The 13,897-nt window shown below is 41.6% G+C and overlaps 1 protein-coding gene across 1 annotated transcript in view; it reads left to right on the top strand.

Moving 5' to 3' along the window:
* LOC126232768 (probable glutamate receptor) overlaps positions 1-13,897 on the top strand; it is a 128,834-nt gene that overhangs the window by 24,964 nt on the left and 89,973 nt on the right. Inside the window, exon 3 of the mRNA XM_049942819.1 lies at positions 3,344-3,511. Within this exon, the coding sequence (XP_049798776.1) occupies positions 3,344-3,511 (168 nt within the window). The remainder of the gene's footprint in view (positions 1-3,343; positions 3,512-13,897) is intronic.

Here is a 13,897-nt window from a genome sequence, read left to right as displayed (position 1 = left end):
TCTGACGGGAACCGGTGTTAGCACTGCGGCAAGGTCGTTGGCCCTAACCGTAACTAATCAAAACAAAACTACTGCAAGAGGCGGCTATTGGGATGGCGTAAGTAGAGTTGGTTTTGTTTCAGGGGGCACTCTCCCACTTGGCTCCTTGCCAGTTTTCCTCTGAATGTGACCTGTGGTCGCTGGTAAGCGTAGTGAATGAAGATTCAGAATTAGTTATTTATTCCCATAAAAATAGAGGTAGCGGCGTGACTCGTAGTCGGCATCGTCTGTCAATGCCCGACGAGGAATCGCGTCGTAAGCGGCCTTAAGCCCGCTCAAAACCGCTGACACAACACGATTCGCTCCAGACGGCTGCTGCAGTGGCGGTTCGCCGCTTGCGGTGGCCCCGGCACCAGTTGTATCGCGACGCCGCGGCAGTGAGTGAAGGCGGCGCGTGTATTGAACTTAGAACACGAAAACTTGGGAGGTGCTCTGACCCCTCCCTCCTACCACCTTTCTTTGTCATCCGTCGTACCGCAATGGTCCAGTCTAGCCGTGAAATTCTAGGATATTGGTTTGTCGTCCAGGTAGGCCCTATTAAGTCTGCCAGAATATCAGGAACTCTGATGACTTGATCCTGGTGGGACGGAAAAGATCTCCAAGTCCTCCCATCTGCGACAGAGGCAGGCTGCAGTGTTGAATCCTGCAACTGTCTTCCAGGAGCAGCTGTTGTTGGCCGGCCGGAGTGGCCGTAGGGTTCTAGCCGCAACAGTCTGGAACCGAGCGACCGCTACGGTCGCAGGTTCGAATCCTGCCTCGGGCATGGATGCGTGTGATGTCCTTAGGTTAGTTAGAACTTAGGCGACTGATGACCTCAGAAGTTAAGTCGCATAGTGCTCAAAGCCATTTGAACCAAGCAGCTGTTGTCGTCCGTAGCGTGCAGGAAATCTACAACAATCTTGTGCCAGGCGTCACTTCGCTGCAGTTAGGGAATCAAGTGCGAACGTCATGTACTACACCATTGATCCATCTGACTGTTTGCCTTATGATATAAACTGCTGGGGTGCTTATAGAGCAAAGTAGTGGCTAATGTGTAACCCCCACGGTTATTCGTCATGATCGCATAGGGCTTGCTTGCTATTGCGAAGGTATGAGCGGTTTTCCTGCTGCCGTGCTCGCTTAATGAGTTTGTTACATTCCAGAACTGGTCCGTAAAAGCTCTTGCTACCATATGTTGCATTAGTCGCTTTTGTCTTAGCCTTTCTCTGATCACGAAGGTGACGTGACCTTGTTTGGCTGCTCTGAACCACTAGATTCTGCTGAAGTCTGCTGCCTGGTTCGCCAGAAATGCCGATGTTGTATTTTGCCCTGACCCAGTCTCGGTGGCGAAATTTTTTCATTGCGTCGAAAAGTCGTTGGCGTAATATAGCGTGAGAGCTTCGCTCTGGGACTCTGAAAATGTTACCCGTTTTACTGCCCTATACAAGGTTAGCATGCTGAAAGGTCTCTGTTGGATTCCTTTCATGTTAATTTCTTAAATCTGTTGTTATTTACAGCATACATTCCACTTCTAAATTTACTGTGGTGTTTCTGACTCTATCTGGGAGGAGACTGAGCAGTGGAACGTGTTACTTTTCCACATAAAGAAGAACGATCTGTCACACTGCTACACTTTAAAACACAGTTTATATGTAATTCCTGTCACACAGTCTCATATGGAACCTGCATCTGCTTTCTTTTATATAGTGTATATGATAAGATACTGTCATCCCCCTTCCCTTGTGTGTGAAAGGATGAATGAGCAAATGTATTTCTAGCTGCATGCTTGATGGTAGCAGACAAGCCTGTCTGCTAGAGAACCGTAGGACCAACGTCGGAACAGGTAGCTATGCTTTCTAAAAGCAAAGAGATTTCGATTCTTGGTATGGTCCTGCTCGTCCCTTGTCATGTCGGTATAGGAAGCTGCCTCTCTGGTCACTTCCGTTTGTATCTGTGAGGTACCCTTGGTAGGGGCCCACGCCAGTCTGTCCGCGGCAAGCATCTGAAATGGTAGGATCTCCGGCTAAGTGCGTCTCTGCTAAGTCCGTAGGACCATGGATTTCTTAAGTTCAGCCTAACTGAAAATTTAATCACCTTTGTTTCAGGTTTAGATCTAAAGTATCTTCTGTTATCCTAAATTGCAATGCAGTGTAATTCGAGTGTGAAGTTCAGAATGTCTTCCAGTAGGTGCTTTGTAAGTACTTTGTGAGCAAAGTGGAACCATGTGTTGATGATCCGTAACTCTAACTAAGATCATCAATCTTACATGCGAATGTGTGTGAGATTATAACATCTCGTCTTGACAATATTTTTCAATATAGCAACTTTTCTTTATGTTCACGTGATGTGTACTTTGTGAGACCAGTACCACGTGCTTATATAATTGTTTGACCCATCAGGCTAATAGTATGACGATAGTAACCAGTTGGAAGTTTTTCTTTTGTAAATTGCATTTCAATGTAATTTGTTTTAATTATCAAAATTATTGTAAAGTTACACTCTTTGTGTAAACCAAGTTGACCACGTGAAGCATTTGGTGTAATCATCAAAGTAGCCCTCAGCTATTCTTTTAGAGAAGATTTCACAGACAATTAGTATGAATTCAGTATACCAGTGTGTGGTAATTTCATGACAGACAGGATTGCGCTACGACCGTAACTTCTTTGGGTGAGAATCGAATCGGTCAGTTGTGGTTAATTTCCTCTGGCATATGTTTCAACGTTCTTCGTGGGTTATGTTATGAATGCAGTGTTGTATGGAGTCTCCCAATCTTGGCTCCATATTTGATGTGTTCCGTAAGATTACAAACTCACATTTTCACAATCCTAAATAAGGCACCAGTTTAGTTATCAATCAAGTTTAATATGCTGAAATTTTAATGAAACAATGATCAAAGTTAAAATAAATATCCAAATATAAACTGATTTATTTCTTTTTATTTAAATTCTCTTTATATATATATATATATATATATATATATATATATATATATATATATATATATTAACGGTTGTCGTAAGATGTCTATTAAAAGATTATAATTAATGTTAGTCCTGTTGGCAGTTTTTTAAACTAGACTGGATACCTGGTGAAACAGTTGCTCAGTAATGCAAGGATAACTTCCCCAGATAGCTGACAGCTTTTAACGCGCTTTTATTATCTTGAATATGAGCACCGCTTTCAGAACAACTTAATCCATCAACTTTACACTACTGATATGCGAGCGCAACCTCAGGGGTACAATAAGTATCCTTCCTCGTGTAGCAATTCTAATAGACAGTAGTGTAGTGCAAGTGTTTCGAGCGTGTTGTCTGTGTGTTGTCAGCCTGGAGCTGATAGTGGCGGACGAGTGGGGCTACGAGTCGAACGGCTCGTGGAGCGGCATGGTGGGCAGCCTGCAGCGGTCGGAGGCGGACGTGGGCGGCACGGCGCTGTTCGTGACGGCGGACCGCATGCGGCTCATCGACTACATCGCCATGACCACGCCCTCCGTGTGAGTAGCGCTCGCTCGCCCACGTCGCCGCCACGCCTCATTACGTGTATAGCCCTGTGAAACAGACCCACTTAATTTCCTTAGTCAAAAGAAGTTCAATCCAAACAGTGTTCGAAACATTTATGGATGACACAAGTATTGCAATAAATAGTATGTCGAGTGTAGTTCTAGAAAGATCTGCTAATGATATTTTCATGGATATTAATAAATGGTTTAAAGCCAACTCACTGACATTAAACTTCGAAAAGACTCAGTATATGCAATTCAGAACCTGTAAGAGGTTTCCACCCAGCATAAGTATGAAGAAGAGCGGATAGGAGAGGTTGACAGTCTTAAATTCCTGGGATTACAACTTGATAATAAATTCAGTGGCGAGGAGCACACCACAGAAATGCAGAAACGCCTTAAAAAATCTGTATTTGCAATTAGAGTGTTAGCAGACATAGGCGACATAAAAATGAAAAAGCTTGCATACTTTGCCTACCTTCATTCCATAATGTCATATGGTATAACATTTTGGGGTAACTCTTCAAGTCAAATAAAAGTTTTCAGAGTCCAAAAGCGTGTAATACGTATTATTCGTGGAGTTAATTCACGGACGTCCTGTAGAAACCTCTTCAAAGAACTGGGTATACTAACTACTGCCTCTCAGTATATTTACTCCTTAATGAAATTTGTCCTAAATAATGTATCTCTTTTTCCAACAAACAGCTCAGTTCATACATACAATACCAGGAACAAAAATGATCTGCACAAGGACTTAAAAGCACTTACTTTAGTTCAAAAATGGGTCCACTACTCAGGAACACTCATCTTCAATAATTTGCCACCAAACATAAAAAATTTAGTTACAAATAAAGATCAGTTTAAAAGGAGCCTGAAAGACTTACTAGTGGCCAACTCCTTCTACTCCATTGACGATTTTTTTAATAGAAACAAATGATGTATTGTATATACTCATACTATTAGTATCGTTATTTCAGCTTAAAAAAATAATGTATATACTCATACTATTAGTATTCTTATTTCAGCTTTAAAATAAATTGACATGTTCCACATCCACGAGTATCTCCTCAGCAAGGATCTATGGAACGAAAAAATAATCTAATCTAATCTAATCATGATACTAAGAAGCGATATGAAAGGGAAGATCACTTATAATCTATATTACAGGACGTTAGTGTAAATCTTACAGTTGTTGCAAAGCCTCTGTGAAAATTCAGTGTATTTGTACAGAAAATTGCGTACAAAATACTAATGCCACGAATTATAGACTACTGTTCCACTGTTTGGAGTCCTTATCAAGTAGGCGTGACAACAGAAGATTTTTGAAATTTTTGAAAACATAGTCAGCGATCTTAAAAGTAGTTAAAATTAAAATTTAAAACAACCTTGATCGCAATCTTGTTCTTACAGAAATATTGATGTGATTCCTCCATAGCACAGTTATTTTCCATGGCGCTGACATCAGAAGAGAGCAAAATTAACCGTATTTCTATGGCATCACATAACCGTAACATACGACGTATCTCCCCCTAGTACAATCTTTGACAGCACCACTAACGTCCATAGCGGAACAGGACGCCATTTCCATGGTAACCCTCGATTATCCACGTAAACACTGGGCAACGACAATATTTAGTGCAGATTTTGTAGGTCTGAGTTTAGCGGGCAGCATACTCTAAGCCTTATTTCATACCAATGAACTAAGTAGTATAATTTATATTCATTGACGAATAATGATAAATAATTGACATTACGATATATTCCAACTGTAACTGTTCCTTCGTAGTTATGTATTAAGTTGCCTAATCATGAACGTGTTTTCTGATCGGCTACTTATGATGTCAGAACGGTGGGTGTGACTAGCCCTATTAATATCCGTTCCCTCCATGCACAATCAGCAGTTACACCAGCGTCGAGGGTCGACGGAACTCATCTAGCTGTGTCCATCCACCGCTCTGGGTATAATTTATTACTATTTATTTTATTTTTATATGCTTATTATAACGTCTATAGTATACTATTTTGGGAATATATCTTTACAGAGTCTGAAGATGACTCTTTCATAGGGTCGCAACCGGTCACTCACTCCAATAAAAAAAAATATTTTTACAAGATTGCGATCAAGACTGTTTTAAATTTTAATTTTAGTGACAACATAAATCGAAAGATTCGAAAGAGGTGCTGTTAGGATCGTAACTGGTGTGTATAGCCCATACCAAAGTGTAACAGACATTTGCGGCGAACTTAGATGTAAATACGTGGAAGAAACATGATACACTTCCTGCGAAACATTATTGTGTAAATTTTGAGACCGTAAGTGATAAGAGGGATTAGGAAGCGCACATAGACATATAGCAATCGTTTTTGCTTCGCTCAGTACAGGAATCGAATTGTAAATGTAGTTGATAACATTGGTATAAAGAACCCTCCGCCGTGCACTGTGCAATGGTTTTTCAGAGTGTTTATGTAGATACAGAACTATTTCTGACATCATGAAAAGTTTATAAATGAAATGGACTCGGTCTGTCTGAGCGAAGGAAGGTAGGAAGAGAGTGGAGAGGGCCACAGTGGAGATTTTATATTTCACTGCTCAGATAACTACGGGGCTGCTAGTTGTAGACCCGAAATACTAACAGTCACGAGACTGAAACCAAAAGATACAAAATTAAGATAAATAAATGACAGACTGATATGATACAAAAAAGACCAAGAAGAGAAAAAAAGTGGGCGTGGTCTGGATTTCACGTGATAGCAGAGATAAACCTTGTCAAAGACAAAATATATCGACCGATTTTCAGACCAACTAAGAAAATAGGCCAAGCACTTCGTTCCGTTAAAGATAAACGTCCCCCTCTGTCTGCAAGTGGTGTACACAAGATTCCGTGTACATGTGGTAGGGTCTACATTGGAAATGGTTCAAATGGCTCTGAGCACTATGGGACTTAACTTCTGAGGTCATCAGTCCCCTAGAACTTAGAACTACTTAAACCTAACTAACCTAGGGACGTCACACACATCCATGCCCGAGGCAGGATTCGAACCTACGACCGTAGCGTTCGCGCGGTTCCAGACTGTATCGCCTAGAACCGCTCGGCCACCTCGGCCAGCTGGTCTACATTGGAACTACAAAGAGAAATGTGAATACACGGTTGAAGAAACATAAAAGTGTCTGGCGACAAGGGAAAACAAAGAAGTCAGCCGTGGTGGGACATGCTCTTCAGTCGGGTGATCACGTAGTGAAATTTTCGGAAACTGAAGTTTCATGTACTATGACGAACTATTATCCACGGCTATATAGAGAAGCCATCTAAACATATAAACATGGCGATAATTTTAACAGAAAAGAAGCCATGAAACTCAGCGACATGTGTACAGTGGCGCTACAGAATCGATGAGAAGTTTTTATCTTTGACGTACTATGATCGATAGTTATATTTTATGTTCGACAAGGTTTATCTCTGCTATCACGTGAAATCCAGACCACGCTCACTTTCCACGGTATTTTGGCCGACTCGTCAGTCGGCAAGACTAAACACAACCAGGAGCACCTCCGAAGACGTCCAACGTAGGTTTGGACGAAACGTCAGGGATAGAAGAGTTCCATGGACCACGGTCATACAACCCGGAAGAATTCTCGGCAGCTGAAACATCCGGTCGTGAAAGCCTTCATTGTATGATAAGACAAAAAAGACGCATCGGGAAGCAATCATTCGAGTGGGGAGGAAATACGCAATGTGACGTACGTATACAAACAAATGAATACTATTTCAAAACAGTTGGATGATTTATTGAAGAAAAGGAGCCTCACAAATCGATCAACCCAGTAAGACGTTGGTCCAGTCATGGTCTTTATGCAAGCGGTTATTCGGCTTAGGCATTGATTGACACAGTTGTTGGGTGTCCTCCTGAGGGATATCGCGCCAATATCTGCTCAACTGGCGCGTTAGATCGTCAAAATCCCGAAGTGGTTGTAGCCCCCTGATGCTCGAAACGTTCTCAGTTGTGGAGAGATGAGGCGACCCTGATAGTGTTTGGCAAGTACGAAGACAAGAGCATGGATGTGTGTGATGTCCTTAGGTTAGTTAGGTTTAAATAGTTCTAAGTTCTAGGGGACTGATGACCTCAGAAATTAAGTCCCATAGTGCTCAGAGCCATTTGAACAATTTTTTTTAAGACAAGAAGTACAAACTCTCGCCTTGTGCGAACGGGCATTATCGGGGTGAAATGCAAGCCCAGGATGGCTTGGCAAGAAGGACAACAAAATGGAAGGTAGAATATCGCCGACGTACCGCTGTGCCGAAAGGGTGCCGTGGAAGACAGCTAAAGCGGTCGTGCTAGGAGATGAAACGGCACCCCCAGACCATCACTCCTGGTTGTCGAGACGTACAACGGGCGACAGTCAGGCTGGTATCTCACCGCTTTCCGGGGCTTCTCCAGACAAGACTTCGCTGATCATCGGGGCTCAGTTCGAAGCGGAACTCATCACTGAAGACAATTCTGTTCAAGTCAATTGGATTCCAGTTCGAACACATGTATGGAGACGAGAAACTGCTCGAGAAAGACAAAACATTACCCAGGGGCAAATACCTGCTCTGATCAGAAAATACAAGCAATCACCAGAGAACAGTGTGTTGGATTGAAGAAGGTTTGGAAAGATGCGAAAAGAGAGATATTAAATTTAGAAACATTAAAGAAGAGAGAATGGTGAGCACATCCTTTATTAATGTCCTCTAATAGCCGCCCAGATACCTATGATCAGATAGTGTATTTCGGCCTCAGCCAAGCCACACTTGAAGACATGTCTTTTAGTTCAGTTTTACATTATTTTAAATTAAAGTGAAGGCGAGTTGTCTACATGATTAAACGCATCGTAATAGAAATGGAAGTTTCTCATCGAATGCTGAATTTCTTTTTATTTCTTTTTTTTTTACATGAAAATTTCGTATATAATATCTTCATTGAAATGGGCTGACATGAAAATATATAAGCTAAAAATCTGCAAAAATTAAATTTACTACATAATTTCCAGAATAAAAATTTAATGTGTGATTACATGTTTTACGCGATAGTATCTGATTTGGGTAGTGTGAATCTACAATGACATTTTGTCAAAGCAATGTTGTCGAAGTATTCTTGTTCATCTAATAACCAGTCGAAAAATGCTGTCAGAACACTTCTTTAAAGTACTGACATAAAAGTGTGGAACCACAGGCCTCAATCCTCATTCCTCCATCTTCACCAAAAATTTCCGCAAGCGAATGTTTTCGCACTAAATCCTTTTATCCCGTCTCCCTTTGTGGTGGAGCCTTCAAGCTCAGCATCTCCCTCTCACTGCCACTGTCTTTACATGTCTCTCTCCCACTACCTCCTTTTTGTCCCATTGGTATTTTCTCCTCTCTGTCTCTCCCACTGTCACTATCTTCAATCTTTTCTCTACCTCTTCCTTACCACTGTCTCCTTCTCTGCCAGTTTCACTGCCCCTATGTCCCACTGATGTTCTCTTTGCCCCTTCCCATTTCTACATCTACATGTCTACATGGATACTCTGCAAATCATATTTAAGTGCGTGGCAGAAGGTTCATCGAACCTCCTTGACAATTCTCTACTGTTCCAGTCTCGTATAGCGCGCGGAAAGAACAAACATCTATATCTTTCCCTAAGAGCTATGATTTCCCTTATTTTATCATAGTGATCGTTACTCCCTAGGTAATTCGGTGTCAACAAAATATTTTCGCATTCGGATGTGAAATTTGGTGATTGGAATTTCGTGAGAAGATTCCGCCGCAACGAAGAACGACGTTTTTTTAATGATGTCCACCCCAAATCCTATATCATTTCAGTAATACTCTCACCCCTATTTCGCGTTAATACATACTTATTCTATGTACTCAGTCAATCCTCTCTGGTAAAGATCCCACACCGCTCAGCAGTATTCTAAAAGAGGGCGGACAAGCATAGTGTAGGCAATCTCCTTAGTAGATCTGTTACATTTTCTAAGTGTGCTACCAATAAAACGCAGTCTTAGTTAGCCTTTCCCACAGTTTCTATGTGTTCCTTCCAATTTAAGTTGTTCGTAATTGTAATCCCTAGGTATGTAATTTGATTTACGAGCTTTAGATTTGACTGATTTATCGTGTAACCGAAGTTTAATGGATTCCTTTTAGCACTCATGTGGATGACTTCACAATTTCCGTTATTTAGGGTAAACTGCTAATTTTCGCATCAAATAGACATCTTTTCTAAATCGTTTTGCAATTTTTTTGATCTTCTGATCACTTTGTTAGTCGATAAACGACAGTGTCATCTGCAAACAACCTAAGAAGGCTGCTCAGATTGTCTCCCAAATCACTTACATAGATAAGGAACAGCAAAGGGCCTATAACACTACCTTGGGGAACGCCAGATATCATTTCTGTTCTACTCGATTACTTTCCGTCAATTAGTACGATCTGCGACCTCTCCGACAGGAAATCACGAATCCAGTCACATAAGTGAGACGATATTCCATAAGCAAGCTATTTCACAAGCCGCTTGTGTGGTACAGTGTCAGAAGCCTTCCGGAAATCCAGGATCAATCTGAAATCCCTTGTCAATAGCACTCAATACTTCATCCGAGTAAAGAGCTCGTTGTGTTTCACAAGAAAGATTTTTTCTAAATCCATGTTGACTGTGTGTCAATAGACAGTTTTCTTCGAGGTAATTCATAATGTTCGAACACAATATATGTTCCAAAATCCTGCTGCATATCGACGTTAAAGATATAGGCCTGTAATTTAGTGTATTACTCCTACTACTTTTCTTGAATATTAGTGTGACCTGAGCAGCTTTCCAGTCTTTGGGTACGGATCTTGTAGTGTAACGACGTAAGTTTCTTATAAATGATTTTCTTTCGACATATGAGCATGTGTAGACTTCGTCACCTACGTCAGTTACAACCCACTTCAAAATTATTTATATTCTTTTTAAATTGTCTCAGAATGGTTCTTGAACGAAACTGTAAAACATCATTTGAGTCGTATGCACAGAATTACGTCACTCGGGCCAATTGGTTTGCGTAAACTTTTTCAATTTAGATGTCGTTTGTTTCTCCTCAGAAATTATATTGATACACGTTATCTGATTTAATCGATATTAGAACCACATTCAATAAACTTTTGAGATTCAAAGTCGCGATGAACGCTGTCAAAATTCAATAATCTTGTCAAATATATTATTAATTCATTCACATAATTCTTCATAAATAAATCCTCGGAACACGTATTTCAACTTTAGTAGCATCCACTAGTTTATTATCTTCCTACATACACACGTGAACCTGAGCCTTGACGAGACAAAACTAACATTTTCAATAAGATTAAACTTCCTATGATATCATTGTTGTACAAAACATTACAAATTCTTAATTATTTAATTTTTAGAAGCACGACGCAACAACTCGGTTTCAGGATCTTCTGTTGCTCTTTGGCTGTCGACCCGCGACGTATAGTGGCCAGCAATTTTCTCTCCGGTCCCGGCAACGAAGATGCTGTCTCCGTTCGTTGCGCCGCCCTCTCCGTACATGAAACATAAAAAATAAATACAAAAACTTTAGACAATTCACAACCACTACAAATGTTACAAAAATACATAAACAAAACTAAATTAAACTTACATTCACCTGCAAACTGGGCTGACACTGGTGGATGGGTGACGCTTCAATTTCGTCCCACTACAATCTTTCTTCGAGCGAACGGTTGTATATGATTATTAAGTATGGAGGTATTGCATCGGCATACTCTGAAAGGAACCTAACTGGTATACAGTCTGTACTAGAAGACTTGCTTTTCTTAAGTGATTTAAGTTGCTTTACTACTCTGAGGATATTTAGTTCTACTTTATTCATGTTGACAGCTGTTCTCATTCGAATTCTGGAATATTTACTTCATCTTCTTTTGTGAAGCCATTTCGGAAGTCTGTGTTTAGCAATTCTGCTTTGGCAGCACTGTCTTCGATAGTATCTCCATAGCTATCGCGCAAAGAAGGCATTCATTGTGTCTTGCCGCTAGCATACTTTACATGCGCCCAGAATCTCTTTGGATTGTCTGCCCGGTTTCGAGACAAAGTTTCGTTGTGGAAACCATTATAAGCATCTCGCATTGAAGTCCGCGATACATTTCGAACTTCTATAAAAGATCGCCAAACTTGGGGAGTTTGCGTCTGTTTAAATTTGTTTGATTCGTTGTTTCTGCAACAGTGTTCGGACCCGTTTTGTGTACCAATGAGGATCAGCTCCGTCGTTCGTTAATTTATTTGGTATAAATCTCTCAACTGCTGCCGATACTATTTCTTTGAATTCAAGCCACATCTGCACTGCACTTATATTATTAATTTGGAATGAGTGGAGATTGTCTCGCAGAAAGGCGTCAAGTGAATTTTTATCTGCTTTTTTGAATAGATATATTTTTCGTTCATTTTTGGAGGATTTGGGGGTTACAATATTTAATCTCGTTACGACAGTCCTGTGTTCACTAATCCCTGTATCCGTTTTTATGCTCGCTATTAACTCAGGATTATTTGTTGCTAAGAGGTCAAGCGTGTTTTCACAGCTGTCTACTATTCGCATGGGCTCATGAACTAACTGCTCGAAATAATTTTCAGATAATGCGTTTAGCACAATTTTGGATGATGTTTATGCGTACCTCCGGAATTAAACATATATCTTCGCCTACATATCGAGGGTAAGTTAAAGTCACCATCAACTAAATCGTATGAGTCGAGTACTTGTTTGAAATCGCACTCAAGTTTTCTTTGAACCTTTCAGCAATTTTTATTTTATTCCGGTTGCCAACAGTTATGACGTAGTAAGACAACCACGCCACTTGGAAGTAGCCGAAAGGCACGCGTTAACTCACGCAGGCTAGTAGATAGGTCTGAAACAGGATACGGAATGAATGCTATAAAGAAAAGTACGTAGCTTCTGGAATACTTAACTTTAATCCATCCTTGTGGTACATCGCTCTTGACGATACAAGTGAGACTCTTTAGATACAAACTATGTAATGCTAATGGCGCCTTGCTAGGTCGTAGCCATTGACTTAGCTGAAGGCTATTCTAACTATCGGCTCTGCAAATGAGCGAGGCTTCGTCAGTGTGCATCGCTAGCTACGTCGTCCGTACAACTGGGGCGAGTGCTAGTCCGTCTCTCGAGACCTGCCGTGTGGTAGCGCTCGGTCTGCGATCACTGACAGTGGCGACACGCGGGTCCGACATGTACTAATGGACCGCGGCCGATTTAAAGCTACCACCTAGCAAGTGTGGTGTCTGGCGGTGACACCACACCAACAATGACCTTTGCCCATACCAACTCACAGGAACTACCTAGTTCAATTTCACGACAAGATAAACTTCTTCTAACAGCAACAAACATGCCACCGCTAACCGTGTTTTGCCTATCCTTTCGGAACACTGTTAGGTCCTCCGCAAAAATTTCGGCGGAGTTTATCTCAGACTTTAGCCAGCTTTCAGTGCCTATAACGATTTGAGCATGTTCTTTCTGTTGTGTCTAGACCATACAGCCCAGACTCAATGCTGTAGCCGATAGGGCACGCAAGGCTAACGCAGACGGGCGTGAAGTCTGGAACATGAGACTTATAAATGCACTAAAGAAAAATACGTAGCCTTTTTAATACTTAACTTTATTCTCTTGTTGGAATACATCTCTCCTGCATACTCGTAAGCTATTGGCACTGATACAAATGGCGCCTTGCTAGGTGGTCGCGATTTAACTTAGCAGAGGGCTATTCTACTGTCTATCTCTCGGCAAATGAGAGCAAGGCTTAGCACGTCCAATCGCTAGCTATGTTGTCCGTACAACTGGGGACGAGGTCTCCTCAGTCTCTCGAGACCTGCCTTGTGGTGGCGCTAGGTTTGCGATCCCACAGTGGCGACACGCGGGTCCGACATGTACTACAGGACCGCGGCCGATTTAAGTTACCACCTAGCAAGTGTGGTGTCTAGCGGTGACACCACACTTTCTATAAAAATTATTATTATATGACAACTGTTATACGGATGGTTCCTGTATCTACGTTCTTCCTGTGTTCGGCCTGCATTCTTTGTGTTTTCCCGAGACCCTGTAACCTAGAAAACGTCCCAGTCCACGCCACACAGCCCCTGCTACCCGTATAGTGGTCTCCTATTCAGAGGAATCCGAAACCCAACCATCCTATGGCGCAAGTCGAGGAATCTGTGCAGCCTACACCGTCTCAGACCCGCATGAGCCTCTGATTCAGACCCTCCACTCGGCTCTGTACCAGAGGTCCGCAATCGGTCCTATTGACTGTGCTGCAAATGGTCAGCTCTGCTTTCATCTCGCAAGAAGGACTGGCAGCCTTTACCACT

This window comes from Schistocerca nitens, chromosome 1 (genome assembly GCF_023898315.1).
Source record: "Schistocerca nitens isolate TAMUIC-IGC-003100 chromosome 1, iqSchNite1.1, whole genome shotgun sequence".
Classification (NCBI taxonomy): Eukaryota; Metazoa; Arthropoda; class Insecta; order Orthoptera; family Acrididae; genus Schistocerca; species Schistocerca nitens.
This window is presented reverse-complemented; position numbering and strand designations above follow the sequence as displayed.